General features: G+C 37.4%; 1 protein-coding gene across 5 annotated transcripts in view; it reads left to right on the top strand.

Annotated features, from left to right (window-relative positions):
* Positions 1–15,200, top strand: part of ARHGAP21 (Rho GTPase activating protein 21) — a 124,840-nt gene that overhangs the window by 63,309 nt on the left and 46,331 nt on the right. For all 5 annotated transcript variants that reach the window (XM_059910811.1, XM_059910826.1, XM_059910832.1 and 2 more), the window contains exon 5: positions 14,464–14,556. In XM_059910811.1, coding sequence (XP_059766794.1) covers positions 14,464–14,556 — 93 coding nt within the window. The remainder of the gene's footprint in view (positions 1–14,463; positions 14,557–15,200) is intronic.

The raw sequence follows: 15,200 nt of genomic DNA on the forward strand, positions 1-15,200 counted from the left end.
TGCTTTTTAAAATAATTCATATGTAGGAGTCTAAATATTTTTGATGAAGATTTTGTTAGTTATATATTTAGCAGATATTCAGCTGTGACTTGCCTTTCAATTTCTTATTAGTAATTTTGATAAAGGGAAGTTCCTAATTTTAATGTAGTCCAAATTATCGATCTTTTCTTTTATGGTTAAAACTTTGAGTGCTATTGAAGAAATTTTTTTCTACTCCATGGTCACAAAGATATTCTCCTGTGTTATCTTCCGAGATGCTTTATTGTTTTGTCATTCACAATTAAATCTACAATTCACTTGTAATTGATTATTTTTACATGTGGTATGGGATCAAGGTTAATTTTTCCCCATATTGATATGCATTTGGCCTGGCACTATTTAGTGAAAAGTCTATTTTTTCTACTGCTCTGTAATACCACCTTGATCATACAGTGTTTATATATGTTTTGGTCTGTTTCTGGACCATATTCTATTCCAGGGGTCGGCATGTGGCTCATGTGGCTCATTTTTGTATAGCTTCCAAACTAAGAATAGTTCTATATTTTTAAAGGGTTGTTTAAAAAAAGAATATGTGACAGAGACTGTATGAGTCCTGCAAAGGCTAAAATATTTACCATCTGGCCCTTTACAGAAAAGTTTGCTGAACTCCGTTCTATTCCATTGGTCACTTTCTTTGCTGCAAGACTGTGATCTTAATTACTGTAGCTATATAATAAGTGTTGCTATTAGGTAGAGTAAGTCTTCCAATTTTGTTTTCAAGATTGGATTGGCTGTTCTTGTCCATTTACAGTAACACACACACACACACACAAATTCTTCTGGAATTTTGATTGGTTTTATATTATTTACAATGTTGAATATTTGAAAATATTTGAGGTATTGAATCTTTCAATCTATGAATGTGGTGTATCTCTCCCATGAATGAGTTTTGAATTTTTCTGCATCTTTTGGGATAAACATTTTATTTTTTTTTCCTTTAGTCTCAATATAGTGAATTATATTGATTTATTTTTTAAATGTTAAACCAACTTTGCATTACAGAACTAAACCAAGATTGTTCCTAATGTATGTACTTTTTATATATTACCAGTTTTGGCTTTCTGTTTTATTTAGAATTTTTGCATCTCTGTTCAAGGATTGCTTCACATAAAGGTGGACTTTGGTCCTTTTGATATTTGGAGTATCACTTTGGGTTCCCTGAGAAGCAGGCACAAAGACAGAAATGGTGGCAAGACATGATTAGACATGGCAGAGATTTATTGGGAGAAATGCCTGTAGAAAGGAGCAGGAAAGGACGAGGAAGACTTAAGACTGTGATACAGGTCTGACGCCTGTGAAAGAAGAGAGAAAAAGAAGGATTTGGTAGGAAGGCCCTGACTGCAGCACAGTTCTCAGAAGGCCTGTGCTGGGCCAGAGAGGAGTCCCCAAACCAACACTGTCCCTTAGAGGAGTCCTGCTTCGGGGGGCGGGGGAGTGGCAAGTGTGAACGTGATGGTGGGTCCAGGCTGGGGCTGGCAGTCAGCTGTGTTCTCTTTGGCAGGACAGGGCTGGGCTTCTACCTTTGCAGCCCTACTCACGTGTTGTACTCCTTGGGAGGCCCAGCTGAAAGCATATGGTGTTTTCCAGGGCCCTCTTCCTTGCTGGACCCCAACGTCCATGTTTGTGTCCCTGACGCTTTGAGACCGGGGGAGGCCGTGAACAGCTTCTCAGTCTCAGCCTTTACTTTGGAAGCAGAATTTGCCTCAAGGTGAAAAGCAGTGTAAAACATGGGCTCCCTGGACTTCATTCTCCTATTTTGGTTTATCGATTTTTTGAAGGCAAACTTTTTTTATATCTGCTTTTAAGATTTTCTCTATAAGGACTTCCCTGGTGGTCCAGTGGGTAAGAATCCACGCTCCCAATGCAGGGGGCCCGGGTTTGATCCCTGGTCAGGGAACTAAGTTCCCACATGCGTGCCGCAACTAAGAGTCAGCATGCCACAACTAAAGATCCCGCATGCCGCAACTAAATATGCCACAACAAAGATCCCATGTGCCACAACTAAGACCCAGTGCAGCCTAAATAAATAAATAAATAAATAAATAAATAAATAAATAAAAATTTCTCTATATCTTTGATGTTTGGCTATTTTGTGATGATGAGTCTAGGTGAGGATTTATTTTTATTTTTCTTGTTTGGGATTCATTGAGCTTCTTGTGTCTGTAGATGGATGTCTATCATCAGTCTAGGAAATTTTCACCCAGCATCTCATCACATATTACCTGTGTCCTCCTGTAACCCAATGCTCTCTTCTTCTGGGGCTCCAATTAAACATAAGTTAGATTTTCTTACTCTACCCACCATGGCTCCTAAATTTTCTGTTTCTTCTGTGTGTGTGTGTGTGTGTGTGTGTGTGTGTGTGTCTGCATTCCAGGTAATTTCTCCCTATGTATATTCAATAATTTTCTTTATAGCTGTTTGCATTTTAAATTTTAATTATTAGAAGTTCTTTAAGGTAGTGCACCGAATATGCTTGATCACTTCCTATAGTTTCCTCTTTACCATTTTTAGGCTTATTTTAAAAACTTCTTCAGATATGATAAGCAGAGTTGTTTCATAATGTCTGTCTAGTGATTCCATTATCAGAAGCCTTTGTGGGTCTCTTTCTCTCTTTTTTTTCCTGGTGGCTCTAGCTCAGAGGGTGTTGTGTTTTTGGAGTTTTTTGTTGTTGTTGTTGTTGCTGTTATTATTATTATTTGTGGATGTTTGACTATTTTGTGTTTATTGACCTTCAAATATCATTACTGAAGATTTTTTGAGATCTAGGATAAAAGATTGTTGTTTGCTTTATCCAGATCCAGGCTATTACTTGATTTAGCCTATAAATCTATGTGAAGTTTGGCCTCTAGCTACTTCTTAGAGATCAGTTTCCCTTCCTTTACCCCCTACTCTGCTTAGTTAGCACTGACGTAGCCTCTGGGCTGGTGGGAACATTCTTTCCAGTTACCCTTACTCTTCAGTTTGGGGAAAGTCTCCTAACAGATTCCTAACTGGACAAGACTTGGGTTTTTTCCTCTGCCTGCTGAGTGCAGAAGCCCTTAAGATGGAAGTTCTAACCTGAACATATGATATTAGTAGTCTTTTGGGAGGTAATTTTCTTTTTTTGTTCTTTGTTGTTTTTTTGGCCACACCGTGTGGCATGTGGGATCTTAGTTCCCCTACCGGGGATTGAACCCACGCCCCCTGCAGTGGAAGCGTGGAGTCTTAACCACTGGACAGCCAGGGAAGTCCTGGGAGGTAGTTTTCTAGTAGCTGGACTTCGTATGCATATACGCTATGGCGCAAATGTAAGTGATGTATTCCCTGTACTCACTCACTTTGCTAATATATGGATACTTCAGTGAATGTTTGCTGCCCATGTATTTGTCTTATTAAAATAACTTTATTCTATCAACATAGTTATAATAAAATTATCAAGTTATTTGTAGTTTGCTATTATGGGCAATGTTTCTTACTTTAAAAATATATACACACATGTATAAACTTACATACATGTGTACACACACAAAGATAATAAGTGATTTTTATATTATATGTTGCTAGCAACAGGTTAACTCAATATATTTATTTTGTTTCTCTTCATTTGACAGGTAGGAAACACAGGAAAGGAGGGCTCTAGGGTCTTCTGAGTAAATAGGACAAAGCAAAACACTGTGGAGCACCAGATGTAAAGGACAATGATGACAAGGACATAGATAGATAGATAGATAGATAGATATAGAAATATACACACGGGGGAGAAAGTGATAGCTTTCAATATGTTCAATAGTTTCCAAATGTTTGAAAGTATATTTTGTACAAGATGGAGTAGATTGCTGTTTCGCAGCTAGTGAAAGATGCAGGTAGGCTCTTTCCCTGATTCTCTCCTGGAAAATCCCTACTCTTATTTTGGACACAGTTAATCTGAGTGATTGTAGTAAACAAGTGAAAACTTTCTACTTCCTAGGAATATACCTCCCTGGGAGGTGATGATAGTAATACAGATCTGATAACGGAAAATAGAAAAATAAGAAGGGGGATTCTATCTTTTATCAAGAATTGGACGTTAGAATGTTCGAAGTAAAATTTTCCTACATACCCAAACTAGTCACTATGTTTATTAAAAAATGTTTTTATGTGTTACTTTAAGAACAAAGATCATTAAGGGTGGACACTGTCTTTCATTGTTGAATTTTCAGTGCCTACTAAGTGCGTGGTACATAGTAGGAGCACAAATGTTTGTTGAGTAAATGTATTGAATAAAGGGGGGGTACCACCCTAGTACCACCTTCACTTGGTACTATTCCCAAATGACTGTTCCCAAAGCTGCAAAAGTCAGCATGTTAGTATCTGACCTCAGCTGTTGAGGAACTATTGTCTCTCTACTTCCTTCCTATTTTTCTTTCACCTTTCTCCTATCAGTCCCCCTTTAACACAAAGTCTCGGTGGCACTTTTTAAATTTAGAAATCTTATTTCACACAGTTGCTAAGTGTGTAAGCTGGAACACTAATAACAAAAACACGGTAATCCTGGACCTTAGTAGGAATTTGTAAAATAAACTGGTACGCTGGTCAAGTTAGATGAGAGGTTTTAAAAAAAAAATCTAACTTCACTCTAAAGGTCCCAGGAAATCATACTTACAGTAATCTAAAATGAAGGGAATTTGATTGCATTAAAGTAAGTATTGTCAGAAATCCAATTTTTGGAGTAGATTTTCAGGCTTTGTAAGACATTGCATGAAGGTAGTTTGGCAGTCAAGAGGGTAAAGGCTATTAAATAATCTCTTTAATGGTTCTAAAACCTTTAGGAAATAGGCGATCTAGGATTTTAGAGAACTAATTGGAGATACTGGACAATAGGGCTGTAAAGGTGAAAGTCCAGGAAAGTACCTGTTTGGAGTATTAATGTTCTAGACTGTCCTAGAAATCACTTCTCTATAGAAACTCTTGCTCCAGAGATGACCTGTAATTACGTGATTTTGAGCTGTCTTTTCTTAGCTGCTCCGTAACTTAAGACTTTGATCACAGACACCACTTAGCTGAATAGGCCCATTTTCTTCCTGATTGCTCTCCAGTTAGTCTATACTCAAAATACATGGTTCGTAGATCCAGTTAATAAAAAGTGAATTTAATTGTGATGGTCCCTGCTTTCAAAATTTAACAGATAATTTTTCATCTCTGGTGTAGAACTGCAATAGAAGTATTTGCGTATGAATGCTAAATGCGTTAAGTCTAGAAATATATTTCCTGTTGTTTATTCATTCTCTTAGCAGACATTTGTTGAGTCACTTCCAAAAGCCAGTCACTAAACTAATTGCTGGGAAGGGAGCAATATAGCCTCTAATCTCATTTCCTTTAGATAGTGATTCAGATGTCACCTGCTAGAGAGGACTTCCCTGACCATTTCCTAAAAATAGTATCACATCCCTGTCTCTCCCTCTCCCTTCCCTTCTCACTCTGCTTATTATTCTCTGTCACACTTTTTACCATCTCTTATGCTACTTTTTTCTCATTGAACATTTTTCTGCCTCAGTTGGATGGTCAAGCAGGAACCTTATTTTTATTTTTTTTAATTTTAAAAATAATTTGTATGTATGTATTTATGGCCACGTGGCATGTGGGATCTTAGTCCCCGACTGGGAATTGAACCCGTGCCCCCTGCAGTGGGAGCGCAGAGCCCTAACCCCTGGACCACCAGGAAATTCCCAACTTTATTTTATTACTTTTTTTCTTTAAACCCAGAACAGTTCCTGGCCTATATACATTTAATGAATCTTTATATAGGATGGTGGAAGATGAAGGTGTAAAATAATTACATAAGTGCAGAAACAGAGGTCTGCACAACTGTGGCAGGATCACAGCATGGCAAGTCATCTAACCACCAGGGAAGGGTTTCTCAGATGGGGTGTGCTTTGTGCTGAATAGAATTTTATCAGGACAAAGGAAAAAAACAGCATTCGAGAACAGATTTCGGAGGTATTTAGAAGTTGTATTTGCCCAGATTTGGTAGTAGGACATGGGGTAGATTGTATGTCAACAGTTAAAGATGACTTGTGGAGGATTATGCTTGGCTTTTCTGGCATGAATGAGTGGATGGATGGAAGTGCCATTGACTGAGGGATACAGAAAGGAAACACACCCACCTCATTCCCCTGGGGAAGTGAGTTCAGTTTGGGATAAGTTACATTTCTGATGCTGGTAGAATGTTCAGTACCTAGTTGAAAATTTAGGTATGGAGCTCATAGGGAGAGGTAGGGTTGAAAATAAATTTGGAAGTCATCATTATATATGCTATAACTAAGCCCTAGGCATCAATAAAATCATACACAGAGAGCATGAAGACACACAGCGTAAAGACAGAACCCTAGGAAAGACAACATCTAAGAGCTGGTCAGAGAAAGGAGAATCAGAAAGGAAATCTGAAAATAAATTTTGGAAGGTATAAGGACAACCAGGAGGAGTTGATGGCTTGCTAATTAAGGGGTGATCATTTTTAGGGGAGGGTGGGTAACTTGCATTTGTCCTAGAGAATTCATTAGGGTGGAGACTAAAAAGATACTGTTGGGGGAGTTCCCTGGTGGTCCAGTGGTTAAGACCCTGCACTCCCAATGCAGGGGGCCTGGATTCGATCCCTGCTCTGGGAACTAGATCCCGCATGCTACAACTAAGACCCGGCGTGGCCAAATAAATAAATATTGAAAAAAAGATACTGTTGGACCTGACCTGACAAGTAGCAAATTGGTAAAGTTACCAAGAATAGTTTCAGTGTGGTGGGCAGAGTGGATCCGGTGCGTCAGTGGGCTGTGACATAAATTAGAACAGGGAATGGTGGGGAGGGGGGATGCGTGCTGTCCCCCACGGGGTACTTGTCAACGTCTGAGAAACCCTGAATTAGAAGTAAAGAAATTAGGGTAGGTGAGTATAGACTATTCTTCAAGAAGTATGAAAATGAAAGGATGGGGAATGAGAGGTGAAAGCTGTGTGGCAGGGTAGGGAGAAGTTTTGTTGTTCTCTTAAGTTTGGGAAGCTTTTGTGTGTTGTGAGATCTGGAGAGAAGAAGAGAGATTGGTTTTACACTTGAGAAGAGACCATTTGGGGAACAAGGTCCTGAAGAAAGCTGGTAACTAAATCCTCACCTGAGATAGAACGAAGGGAAGTAAGGATAGACAAAGATTTTAAAAAAGAAAAAAATGAGGATTCAGCAGTTGAAATACAGTGAAGTAAGAGATAAGGTTATCCAAATAGTGTGAGCAAATCAAGATGGCAGAACAAGTCCAAGAGGGATATTAGAAGTTTGAAACAGCAGCCTTGAGGGAACGGGGATTAAAATACAAGCAAGAGACTTTAGTGAGTAATGTCAAGCACTTAGCTGAACTTGGAAACTCTAAATCAGTGGGTCATGAAGTTTTACTCAGTTGACATTGCAGGCCAAGAACAAGAGCAGAGGGAGGGTCTGGTTGGAATTGTCCATAGCTGGACATCGGCAAGTGGAATGCTTTGAAAGGTCAAGGGGGAAAGGAAGTTGAGGTTGCTGGTGAATTTGGTTGTAATATTGATCTGTGGGTAAACTTATAAGAAAGAGTGATTTCTGAGGGAGACTGATAGTCTTGAAGACCAGAGAGGACTAAAGGGTTTGGAGAAAGATGAGGGGCAGGTTTAATCAGTTATGGGGTCGGGCAGTGGTAAGGTCAGACATGGAAAGATAGTTGCCCGTGGTTAGCGCACTGCAACACATTTTTCCAGGTTTGCAGAGAACGTAAAATCTAGCACAACTGGAATAACAGGGCTCTGAATCCACACGTGATACATACTTTGTGAAATTCCTGAAACTTTTAGAGAGAGAAAAAAACGATGCTGCATAAACTTCAGATACTCCAGAAAACAGATCCCAGGACTGTTTTGTTCGTTGTAGAGTGATCAGCTCCTGGCACGTTGTCCAAGCTCACTAAATATTTGTTGAATGAATAACATCCTCCAGAGTCTTTCTTGCCTAGGTGGTTTATAACACCAGAAAATTTTGGTTCATGTCTGCCACCTAGTGGTATTGTACTCAAATTACTATTAAGTGGCAGTATTTTCCTTCTATTTCAGGGAAATCCTGCAGATCAGTTGCAGTACAATAAGAGCTTTGTTCCTGAAACATGTCTCCAAGTTGGTTTTGGGCAGTCTTGCTATTGGCATTTACTAGGACTTTAATTTGAATCAATCAACAGTAATATTTATAGAGCATCCACTATATGCCAGACACTGTTCTGTGTGCCAGAGATTTTCATGTAGTGTATGTTCTCTTGCATATGTATCACTATTTATCATATGATACATACGGGTTTTTGATGTGAGACAATGTCTCTCTTAGGCTCTTAAGATAGTTTTGTATGCCGTTAGCAAACCAAACCCCTAAAATAAAAATTAGAAGCCTGTTTTCTTTTCTTTTCTTTCTTTTTTTTAGAAGACTGTTTTCAACAATGAAAAAAAAAAACAGCTATGAAATATTTCAGGCAAACAGAAAATAAAGGGAAGGAATGTGACTTCCAAATGCTGGCCACCTGTCCTTGTCATCTTAGCATTTTAACACCCCCCCCCCCCATTTCTCTCTCTCTTTCTCTCTCACTAAGACATAAATGATTATAAATATGGTTAAGGCCCTTCCATACCACTCCTTTTCTATTCTCTTCCCCCAGAGGTAACTACTAGCCTGAATTTGCTATTTATCACTCCCTCTGTTTGTTTTTTGCCTTAATAGATCCATAATTCCTAACTTTTGCTCAGTAAGTGCTTCTCCATGCCCTGTTTTTTCTGTGTCAATCTGTGACCCAGCAAAGAGAAACAAAGATCATTTTTTATTATTCAGATTTAACTTTGATATCTGTCTGTCTCAATCTACATTGTGGTTTCAATTATTTTGGGTCTGAAAAATAGATATTAATTTCAATAAGCTACTTAATTGATTTTCTTTAAATAATTACTGCCTGGAGCTTTAGTACTCCATTATGTGACCTCTATAGCTTTCTGCCTTTGTGGAGAGCACACGTCTTCCAAGGCTTATCTAACTTTAACTTTCATATGAAGCACAGTTTAATTTCAACAGCCTTTTCTAGTGTAGAGATAGATAGAGGGTTTCTTTGTTTTTGTCTTTTTTTCTTTTTACAACAAAGAAATCAGTAAAAAGAATACTTTAAAAAACTGTCATTATAAAAACAGATTTGGTTCCATTAAAAAAATTGTTCGGTAGCATCTATGAGAACTGTGAGAGAGAAGGAAAAATTTTTAAAAATCTCAATCTGAGTGATAGCCATTATTTTCTGCTGCTTTGCTTTTGGTTAAAATGTAAGATGGTATTTCTTTGTTTAAAGTATAATTTTTTTTTTTTAACTCTGATAAGAAATATATTTCTCTTGTCCCTAGAACTAACTATAGGATTCCCTGATCTATACGTATTATTTCTCTGTGTACCTTCATTCTCTGTGTCTTGTTTCTAACTGGTATAGTTCTAAGCATATTACTTCTGAAAATAATCTATTTGCTTTAGGCTGCTTGCTTTGTATACTTCATATTTCAAATTTTGAAACAATTTAAATGTTGCAAGTGATTTGGATTTTAGCATTCTCCAAAGAAGAGGGTCATTAGAGCACTCTGGCTTTTAGATGCCAGTCTCTTTGAAGACAGGTGAGTAGTCCGTGTCAGAGTTACTGGAAATATGTTAGTACAGAGTCTCTCTTCCTTCTTCCTTCTTTTCTTCAGTGTTCTTCGGTTTGTACTCTTCAACTCCCCTCAATATGCCAGTTGAGTCTGTATTGTTACTTTTTGGACCAGTATTGAATCAAGCACGAGCAGTGTGACAAGTGCCATGTCCCCTGGCCTCAATCATCCCTGATCTCTATGTAAACTTTCTAAAGCTTTATCATCAGATTAGCATAGTAATAACATTGATTAAATACCTACTTGTATTAGGCATCATATAAGTATTTTACTGGATTCTCTCTCTAATCCTCACAATAGCCTTGCCAGGTAAAAATAAATTGTCATCATCCTCATTTTTCAGATGAGTTAACTGGGGTACAAATAAATCATTTGTCTAACATCACTTGGGGATAGGGTTGCCAGATAAACTACAGGATGCCCAATTAAATTTGAATTTCTCATAGACAGTCATTTTTGCAAAATCTAGTAACCTTACTTGGAAAGTGAGTGGTAGAGCTGGGATTTTAAACCAGGTAATCTGGTCGTACGGCTCAAGCTGTTAACCACTGCCTTATACTAGGTATGGAGAATAAAAATCATATCCACCTGGATGTTCATCCAGTATTTGGATGGCAGCTACTACCTATATATTATTATTTCTTTTAGTTGAGTTATTTTTCCCCAACTGATTATATTTACTATAATGTAAAAGTATGTGCATTCTCTCTGATTTCAAAGTGTAACATTCAACTTCAGGCAAATTCATGTATGCTTTTTATAGCTTCTTATTTAAGTCTTTACTAATTGTATGTTAAATAGCATAAAGTGGGACTTTTTCAGTACCTGCTCATTTTAGCCATTCTCATTCATGTAAGGTCATTGTCTTCTTACTTCCTTTTCTCAAATACAGAAAGATTTAATTACATGTGTGTGCTAGAAAGACACATTTCCCTTTTCTTTTGATAAGGTCAAGGAAATAACACTTGAATAAGGTCTGTAGCAGTTCTTTGAAACACATCCTATGTGTTCTCAAAAAATTGAGAAATTATAAAATACACATGTAGAATTGAAAGAGGCTTTTTACTAAGAGTTGCCAGGGAAGCCACCTGGCTCTGCCAAATGATCCTACAGGGAAGCAAGGAATACTTTTTCCTGATTAATTACAATTCGGGATGGGACTTTTTGTTTTGCATATCTAGAAACCAACTTTAAAAAACTAAAGACGTAAGAGATTGAATAACACACACTTTAAATTTGATGCTTGTGATTTCCAGTTCCAGTGGAATTGCAGAGAGCATATATTAAAGACATGGCACTCTTAAAATTATTGAACCACGTGTTTAACACAAGATTTAGAGTCAAGGAATATGGAAATTGAAGAGAGGGATATTTCTTAGTTAAACCTGCCTGTAATTAAAGGACACCTATGGGAAATTTTTCTATTGTCCAGAAGGGATTGGTTAAAATCTACAGTAGTAATAGCAAGTCAGAATTTTGGAGAGAGTCCAGAAAGGAAAGTGAACAAGAAGAATCAAAGTACAGCTCTCAGCAGATGTGGTAGTGCTTGCTGTAAGACTGGCCCTTCTTTTAGTCTATTCCATCTTCATGTATTTTCAGGCATAGTGTATTGAAGGATTTGTCAATTTGTGGCAAAGTCTCTCTGATTTTGTAATGGTAGTCATTGCAAAGTTAGTATTTCCTTTATAGAAATCAAACCCAAATTATTTTGGACTACATTTATTCTGTGTGAGTGAAAGTGCCTATCAGAACTTTCAGAAGTCACTACATTGCTACCCAGCCAGCTCTTTATTATTTTGTAGAATTCATTAATGCTCATTTACATTTTGTATTTTTAAATATAAGTAGGGTATAATCACCTTTGGGGCATAGTGGACTAGAGGACATTAATTTAAAAAAAAGTGTCCTCTCTTTAATTATGTAAATCTTTCCCTGAAAGCAGTGACTTGGCACAGCAAAACTTATTAAACCTTCAGATCTCTAGCCTAGAAAAAATAGATGGTTTTCCTTAAATACCAGCTGTTGTAAATGTTGAGTTGGCTACCTAAGGACCTAGCCTGATTACCAGCTGGACTGGCATGAAGTATTTGCATTTTAAGTGACTTATACTGAAAGAAACCTTCTTTTCCCTTTCAAACTAGTTGTAAGTGGACTGTCTACTTGTATTTGGCAAAGCTTGACAACTGAATAAGTAGTTCAGTTACATTTGAAGCATGAGGGAACACCATGTTTGGATTTGGATCTGGATTCAAATCCCTACTCTGCCTCTTCGTAAGTTACTTAGTCTGCTTCCTCCTCAGTACAGTGCCAGTATTAAAATCACAATGCCTTTCTTGAAAGCTTGATGTAAGAATTAAATAATAACTTTGTTCATTTAGTGAGCAATGCTTTATCGAATGCCTGTTGTGTGCCAGGCATTGTTCTGGGTGCCGTGAGCATCAGTGAACGTGACAGAAATCCCTGCTTTTCATTTTAGTGGAAGAGGCAAACAACCAGCATGAGAGCAAATAAACATGTAACTTTAAGTAGTGGATGACAAGTTCTGTGAAGAAAAATAAAGCCTGGCACATACAGAAAGTTTTCCCAAACTTTGTATTATAATTTTCAAAGTACAGCAATTACCTTGTCCATCTGGATTCAACAATTAACTTAATGTTGAATATATATTTGCTTTATCTGTCCATCCATACATGTGTCTGGGTGTTTGGCTATCTTGGCTTATTTTTTTCTCTCAAGCCATTTGAAAATTAAGTTGTAGATATCATTATCATAATACTGGAAATGTAATAATATAATAATAAAATATGATAATGTAAGGTTACAATTAGTCCCTAAGTATTTCGGCAAACATCTCTTAAGAATGAGGACATTCTTCCTTACAATAGGGATTTAACTAGCATTAGTTCTCTGTTTCCTCCAAAACCTCATGGAGAAAGCAGTCAGGGCTGTCTGTCATAGCCAATCAGAAGTGACCAAAGGATTTATAATATTTTCACGTCTTCTGAACTTAGAGAGCTGTATAGAGTTTCCTTGGGAAGAGATCTGATATATATTTATATTTTTGAAAATTGGATGATAGATACTTTGCAGGTATATTTTTATAACCTTTCAAATTTTTCATTCTTGAAAACGTAAGAATATGAGACTAGTCTTCATCTAAGCACCATGGAGAGTGGAAATAACACATTTACCGAGGAATTGCTCCAATTACAAGCTATGCTGAGCGCTTTTACATGTTATCTTCTTGAGTCTTCATAGAAACCCTTCAAGAATGCAAAAACGTGTCTCTGTACTGTAAAAGAAAAAACAATCATTTCTTTTAAGTAAAAACGTTTACTTACCTGCAACTGGACTATCCAGTGGCAAAGCAAGGATTTGGATCCCTGTCTCCTGGTGTCTAAAACATAAGCAGTTTTCCTCTGTGCCCTGTTGCATTTTAAGGAGAGTTAGCCATTCACTACTTTTAGAGGATTTCTTTCAGAGTAAATAGCTAAATATGTAAGGGGAGTTGCTGATAGATGTTCCTTTATTGGTTTCTACTTCTTTTGAGCCACCTTTGTGATATACCTGGATAAAATTTCGGTTTTATATGACAGTAATTATGGTTTCTTTATATTTGGCAGTCATATTCTGCCCAGTGCCACAGTCTAACAAGTATGGTTAAAGTACTCCACACATATATATGCCTTATTTTCTCAGTTATAGTCTTCTTTACGGGTCAGGGCTGTGTCTTCTGGTTCATTGATTTTCCATCTTGAGTATGCATCACGGTCACGTGAGGGTTTCTGATTCAGTAGATCTGGTGTGGTGGGTCCGTTAATTTGCATTTCCAGCACATTCCCTGGTTGTGTTAATGCTGCTGGCCTGGGGATCACACTTTGAGAACCACTGTCTACCTGTTTGTCCCCTCTCAGTACTTACCTTGGTGCTTGTCACTTAGTTTAAATGTCCTCTCACCTGTGGCTCTTTCTTTGACTTCTATGTATTGAAACTGTCAGTTGTTCTCCAATGTTAGTGTGTAGAAGGATCATCTGGGAAACTTCCTGACAAAGCAGATTTCTGATTGGACCCCGAAACAGTGATTTTTGTCAAACCCCTGAGCTGTTAATGCAGGCGATCCATGGATAGCAGTTTGTGAAGTACTGACTTTCAGATTTGATCACGTATTCCTCATCGCCATGACTGTATGTTGTTGTATCTGTCTCTGTTTCTTAATACCATAGTACCATTCTTTGTTCATATGCCTTTCTCCCTGCAGAGTTCCTGAAGGGAAAGGACTGTCTTATTTAGGATTATGACTTAGCGCTTAACACCATGCAGTGTTAAAAAGCAGTAGAGTTGAATGCCGCCTGTGTGATCTAGCTGTGTGACCTTCAGAGAATTTACTTAGTCTCTCTGAGCCTGGGTGTCCTCTTTCATTCCATGGCGGTAGTAATACTTACTTGTTATGGAAATTAGCTCTCAGGTATGTGTAATATTTAGTGCAATAATTTACATACAGAATGTTTCCAGTAAATGGAAATCATTGCTATCGTGGTGGTTGTGTTATGGAAGAAGAAAAATGAATGTTTGAGTTCTTGAAACCCTCTTAATGATGACTTTAGCATCCAGATTTAGGATATGTGTTTAACACTTCATTTAAAAAATCTTTGCTTCACTGTCTCAATTAAATATCATTTTTTATTTTGCTATTTTAAGAAAATATTGTGAGGTAAAATTATGCCTTGGATCTTTTCTTTCTCACAGGAAAACAAAGAAACCGCTTGGAACCCATGGATACCATCTTTGTCAAACAGGTTAAAGAGGGAGGACCTGCTTTTGAAGCTGGATTGTGCACAGGTGCTGATATTCTTACTTAAACCTACCTTTTAATTTCTTTTCTACTTCATTTTTTCCATATTTCATTTTCCATATTTTTCCTTCTGTCTCCTACTGTATGTTTCTTCCTTTTTCTTCATATCAGTTATTACTGTTTTTCAGACCTAGTTAGTTATATGTTTTTTGATACCCAAATGGATGGGTGGGCAGAAATACCGTAATTGATATATTGTGGACACTTTTAGTTACCACTCAGATAATGGACCCTCAGAGGCCCTCTTAACCTATTTTGCCTACATTTAATTTTGACAAAGGTTAATAAAATAGCAAATGAAGGAGATATTCGTTGAAATAAATGCAATAATCTTGGAGCTCCAAGTTCTGGAAGAGCCTGGCCTGCTAGAGGTGAATGAACTCGTCCACCACAAAGAGTAGTTTAAGTCTCCAGTGCGATGCAAGCCCAGCCCCATCTGCAGCTGTCAGTGGGTGTGGTCTGGTAGCTGTTTGTCCTGAAATATTCTGTGACTTGTGATGTTAATTAAAAAAACTAAGTAGGATTTAGTTTAGATTAATGCACACACTAAAATAGTTACCCTTTTCTCTTGTTTCTAAACATGAAATAATTTAAAATGGGAATTAGTGAAAAACTCTTTTACTGCCTTTTG

The sequence above is a fragment of the Balaenoptera ricei genome, chromosome 2, assembly GCF_028023285.1.
Source record: "Balaenoptera ricei isolate mBalRic1 chromosome 2, mBalRic1.hap2, whole genome shotgun sequence".
NCBI lineage: Eukaryota > Metazoa > Chordata > Mammalia > Artiodactyla > Balaenopteridae > Balaenoptera > Balaenoptera ricei.